Source organism: Salvelinus sp. IW2-2015, linkage group LG17, assembly GCF_002910315.2.
Source record: "Salvelinus sp. IW2-2015 linkage group LG17, ASM291031v2, whole genome shotgun sequence".
Lineage (NCBI taxonomy): Eukaryota > Metazoa > Chordata > Actinopteri > Salmoniformes > Salmonidae > Salvelinus > Salvelinus sp. IW2-2015.
Window position 1 is genome coordinate 34,658,046 of NC_036857.1, and position 5,852 is coordinate 34,663,897.

Here is a 5,852-nt window from a genome sequence, read left to right on the forward strand (position 1 = left end):
TGGCTGATTTTCTTTAGAGTTTCCATGATGTCAAGCAAAGAGGCACTGAGTATGAGGGTAGGCCTTGAAATACATCCACTGGTATACCTCCAATTGACTCAAATGATGTCAATTAGCCTATCAGAAGCTTCAAAGCCATGAACATAATTCTTGGAATTTCCAAGCTATTTAAGGTCAACTAGTGTATGTACCTTCTGACCCACTGGAATTGTGAGACAGTGAATTATAAGTGAAATAATCGGTTCTGTAACAATTGTTGGAAAATTACTTGTGTCACGCCAAAGAAAGTAGTTGTCCTACCGACTTGCCAAAACTATAGTTTGTTAACAAGAACATTTTGTGTAGTGTTGAAAACTAGTTTAATGACTCCAACCTAAGTGATGTAAACTTCCGACTTCAACTGTATTGAATAGATTAGGGGCATATACAAACAGTTGAAACCGTTATTCAGTACAATTCATCGTAGGATACAATTTTGCTGGTGTTGCCAAAAATTGTAGACCTCCACAAGTCTGGTTCATCCTTGGGAGCAATTTCCAAACGCCTGAAGTTACCACGTTCATCTGTACAAACAATAGTACGAAAGTATAAACACCATGGGACCACGTAGCCGTCATACCGCTCAGGAAAGAGACAAATTCTGTCATCTAGAGATGAACGTACTTTGGTGCAAAAAGTACAAATCAATCCCAAACAGGTACAACAGTATCTATATCCACAGTAAAACAAGTCCTATATCTACATAACCTGAAAGGCCGTTCAGCAAGGAAGAAGCCACTGCTCCAAAACCGCCATAAAAAAGCCAGACTACGTTTTGCAACTGCACATGGGTACAAAGATTGTACTTTTTGGAGGAAAAAGGGGGCGGCTTGCAAGCCAATGAACACCATCCCAAACGTGAAGGACGGGGGTGGCAGCATCATGTTGTGGGGGTACTTTGCTGCAGGAGGGACTGGTGCACTTCACAAAATAGAAGGCATCACTAGGAAGGAACATTATGTGGATATATTGAAGCAACATCTCAAGACATCAGTCAGGAAGTTAAAGCTTGGTCGCAAATGGGTCTTCCAAATGGACAATGACCCCAAGCATACTTCCAAAGTTGTGGCAAAATGGCTTAAGGACAACAAAMTCAAGGTATTGGAGAGGCCATCACAAAGACCTGACCTCAATCCTATAGAAAATGTGTGGGCAAAACTGAAAAAGCATGTGCGAGCAAGGAGGCCAACAAACCTGACTCAGTTACACCAGCTCTGTCAGGAGGAATGAGCCAAAATTCACCCAACTTATTGTGGGAAGCTTGTGGAAGGCTACCCGAAACGTTTGAGGCAAGTTAAACAATTTAAAGGCAATGCTACCAAATACTAATTGAGTGTATGTAAACTGCTGACCCACTGGGAATGTGATGAAAGAAATAAAAGCTGAAATAAATCACTCTATTATTTTGACATTTCACATTCTTAAAATAAAGTGGTGATCCTAACTGACCTAAGACAGGGAATTCTTACTAGGACTAAACGTCAGGAATTGTGGAAAATCCGAGTTTAAATGTATTTGGCTAAGGTGTATGTAAACTTCCGACTTCAACTGTAAATCCATTTGAAAATGAACATAAGGAAAATATTCAAGTTCCATACATGTCCAGCTCACTGGCATTTAATAATGATCAACCATTGAAAGCAGCATAAATTATGCAATGGAATGATAGTCATGTGGTTGGAACCTGGAAACCCCACAGGATAACACCTTTATAATAAAGCATTGCATGTATTATCATTTGCTGGACAAGGAAATAATTGCCTTTTATAAAAAATAATTTAATGCAATTCTACGTTATTTTACATGACTGGAGACATTAGTAAAAAAAAATTATAATACCACACAAATGACCGAAATGACGAGCCACTCTGACACTGACAAATAATAGTGGTCTCCATGTCTAAGGGCCTAAGTGTCTCCGTGTCTGTCTGCCTGAGTGTCTCCGTGTCTGTCTGCCTGAGTGTCTCCGCGTCTGTCTGCCTGAGTGTCTCCGCGTCTGCTCTCTGCCTGAGTGTCTCCGCGTCTGTCTGCCTGAGTGTCTCCGCGTCTGTCTGTCGTCTGTCAGTGTCTCCGCGTCTGTCTGTCTGTCTCAGTGTCTCCGCGTCTGTCTTGCTGTCTGTCAGTGTCTCTCGCGTCTGTCTGTCTGTCTGTCAGTGCTCCGCGTCTGTCTGTCTGTCTGTCAGTGTCTCCGCGTCTGTGTTCTCTGTCAGTGTCTCCGCGTCTGTCTGTCTCTCTGTTCAGTGTCTCGCGTCTGGTCTGTCTGTCTGTCAGTGTCCCGTCTGTCTGTCTGTCTCTGTCAGTGTCTCCCGTCTGTCTGTCTGTCTGTCTGTCAGTGTCTCCGCGTCGTCTGTCTGTCTGTCTTCAGTGTCTCCGCGTCTGTCTGTCTGTCGTCTGTCAGTGTCTCCGCGTCTGTCTGTCTTGTCTGTCTGTCCCAGTGTCTCCCGTCTGTCTGTCTGGCGTCAGTGTCTCCGCGTTCTGTCGTCTGTCTCAGGTCTCGCGTCGTCTGTCTGTCTGTCAGTGTCTCCGGTCTGTCTGTCTGTCTGTCAGTGTCTCCGGTCTGTCTGTCTGTCTGTAGGGTCTCGCGTCCTGTCTGTCTGTCAGTGTCTCCCGTCGTCTGTCTGTCTGTCAGTGTCTCCGTCTGTCGTCTGTCTGTCAGTGTCTCCGCGTCTGTCTGTCTGTCTGTCAGTGTCTCCGCGTCTGTCTGTCTGGTCAGTGTCTCCGCGTCTGCTGTCTGTCTGTCAGTGTCTCCGCGTTCTGTCTGTCTGTCTGTCAGTGCTCGCGTCTGTCTGTCTGTCTGTCAGTTGTCTCCGCGTCGTCTGGTCTGTCTGTCTGTCAGTGCTCGCGTCTCTGTCTGTCTGTCGTGCTTGTCTCGCGTCTGTCTGTCTGTCTGTCAGTGTCTCCGCGTCTGTCGTCTGTCTGTCTGTCAGTGTCTCCGCGTCTGTCTGTCTGTCTGTCTGTCTTTCAGTGTCTCCGCGCTCTGTCTGTCTGTTCAGTGTCTCCGTCTGTCTGCTGTCTGTCCAGTGTCTCCGCGTCTTCTGTTCTGTCTGTCAGTGTCTCCGCGTCTGTCTGTCTGTCTGTCAGTGGTCTCCGCGTCTGTCTGTCTGTCAGTGTCTCCGCGTCTCGTCTGTCTTGTCATGTCTCCGCGTCTGCTGTCTGTCAGTGTCCCTGCCGTCTGTCTGTCCAGTGTCCCGCGTCGTCTGTCTGTCAGTGTCTCCGCGTCTGTCTGTCGCATGTCTCGCGTCTGTCTGTCTGTCATGTCTCCGCCGTCGCTGTCTGTCAGTGTCTCCGCTCGTCTGTCTTCAGTGTCTTCTCGCGTCTGTCCTGTCTGTCGTCTGTCAGGTCTCCGCGTCGTCTGGTCTGTCTGTCAGTGTCTCCGCTGTCTGTCTGTCTGTCTGTCAGTGTCGCCGCGTGCTGGCAGTGTCTCCGCGTCGGTTCTGTCTGTCAGTGTCTCCGCGTCTGTCTGTCTGTCTGTCAGTGTCCTCCGCGTCTGTCTGTCTGTCTGTCGGTTCTCGCGGTCTGTCTGCTTCTGTCAGTGTCTCCTGCGTCTGTCTGTCGTCTGTCACGTTCTCCGTGTCTTGTCTGTCTGTCAGTGTCTCCGTGTCTGTCGTCTTCAGTGTCTCCGTGTCTGTCTAAGTGTCTCCGTGTCTGTCTAAGTGTCTCCGTGTCTGTCTAAGTCTCCGTGTCTGTCTAAGTGTCTCCGTGTCTGTCCTAAGTGGCTCGTGTCTGTCTAAGTGTCTCCTGTGTCTGTCTAAGTGTCTCGTGTCTTCTAAGTGTCTCCGTGTCTCCTAAGTCTCCGTGTCTGTCTACAATGTCTCCGTGTCTGTCTAAATGTCTCCGTGTCTGTCTAAATGTCTCTGTGTCTGTCTAAATGTCTCTGTGTCTAAGTGTCTCCGTGTCTGTCTGTTTAAGTGTCTCCATGTCTGTCTGTCTGTCGCTACAGACACCCTGGTTCGAATCCAGGCTGTATCACAGCCGGCCGTGATTGGGAGTCCCATAGGGCGGCGCACAATTGGCCCAGCGTCGCCCGGGTTTGGCCGGTGTAGGCCGTCATTGTAAATAAGAATTTGTTCTTAACTGACTTATCTAGTTAAATAAAGATAATATATTTTTTAAATATATTTTATATACTGTATATATATTTTTTTTTACTCTTTATGCGATGCGGAATGCAGAGAAAGCCGGAAGATGAATGATCGTTTAATTACCACAGTGAATTATTGTAATGTTTGTTTATGTGTCAATTAATCCCATAAGGGATGGGTTGCCAATTGGCAATTTGACACAAAAATAAAATYTCTGTCATTCATTCATTGCAAATAGCACTTTTCGGTAGTGCTCAAAGCATGCCATTCCATGAGAGAAGCATTTATTTTTCAACTCGAAGGTCGGTTTTGGTAGTTAGGGGTGTAAGTCCTACCATCTAAACTAGACCATTATTGTAAGAAAAATAAATAAGCGATTCAGGAAGCACTGAAAGGATGTGGTCGGTTGTCACGTGACGGGCGGGAAACGTCGACATTGTGTTTGCTCATAAATCTCACTGTGGTGACTAAGTACAGGGTGTTTCTGCAAGGCCCTACTATGTGAACGATGACAAATTGACCCAAATGTAAATGTTAAACCACAGTGTAGCACCCTCTACACGACCAAACAACCTCGGGGCCGTGGTCAGTCATCACACTAAACCTTTTGGAAAACCAAAATATGTGTTCTTAAAACCTTGTACCCATTCTGTTAAGTATGAGACAGACGCCCTGGCGACACCAATCAATGCCCCAGAGCAAGATGGGGCGGTAGGACCGAAGCAGTGTGTGTGTGTGTGTGTGTGTGTGTGTGTGTGTGTGTGTGTGGAAGAAGGAAAAGATGGACAGGCGGAAGAAGAGAGATGAGAAGGAAGAAACAAAGAGTAGGCAGAGGAAGAGGGGGAGGCGGAGGTGGAAAGGGGAAGAGGAAGAAATGGGGGAAGAGTAGGAGGGGAGGAGGAGAGAGGGGGAGGCGGGATACCTACTTGACGACAGGGTTATACAGGCTATGCAGACGACAGTAAAGCCTCACGCCCTACGAGAAGTAGAGAGAGAACAAGTTTTGAGTCACTGTATCCTCAACAGGCAACCCTCAAAATCAGGGGCAAATTCTAACTTCTACTTAAGTCAAATGTGACCATGTCTCCTATTGACATCACTGCATGACTTAGTGAACATTTGACTTAAGAAGAAGAAGTCAGGATTCCCCCTGAGAGTCCAAAAGCAGAAGCAGTGGTGTAGGATGTTGGCTAGACACCTGGTGGAAGTTGACTTCTCAGTGATAGTTCGCGCAACAAAACATGAGTCAGTCAGATGTGRTCAGACATCACTTTAAGCTCTGATCTCGTAACAGCTCTTGCCCTCCCCAAGTCCTACATCCCACAACTACTTTTCAGATGCCTATTTATTTATGGCTTTGGTGCAAACAAGCACTCTTGCTGTTTTTCATCTTGATATATGAACAGGGTTGGGGTCAATTCCATTTAAATTCAGACAATTCAGGAAGTAAACTGGAAGTCCAATTGCAAAGGTTTAAAAAAAAGAAAAAAGTATTGAATAAAATGTGAATTTAAGCTTCCTTCCTGATTTGACTGAATTGAAATGGAATTGACACCAACACAGATAGATACCTTTGACATGATGTCCTCCATCTCGCTCCTGGCCTTGTAGGTGCCGTCATCGTAGCGGAAACGGTAAAACACCGGCTCGTTCTTGAACTGGTGCTTGTCTGACACTTAAATGTCAAGAGAGAGAAGAGAGAGAGAGCGAGCGAGACGGGGAGAGAGAGAG

At 46.5% G+C, this 5,852-nt stretch overlaps 1 protein-coding gene across 1 annotated transcript in view; it reads right to left on the minus strand.

Moving 5' to 3' along the window:
* Positions 1 to 5,852, minus strand: part of LOC111977234 (phosphatidylinositol 3,4,5-trisphosphate-dependent Rac exchanger 1 protein-like) — a 161,705-nt gene that overhangs the window by 65,358 nt on the left and 90,495 nt on the right. The window contains 2 exon segments of the mRNA XM_024006602.2: positions 5,048 to 5,097; positions 5,693 to 5,796. Of these exon segments, the coding sequence (XP_023862370.2) occupies positions 5,048 to 5,097; positions 5,693 to 5,796 (154 nt within the window).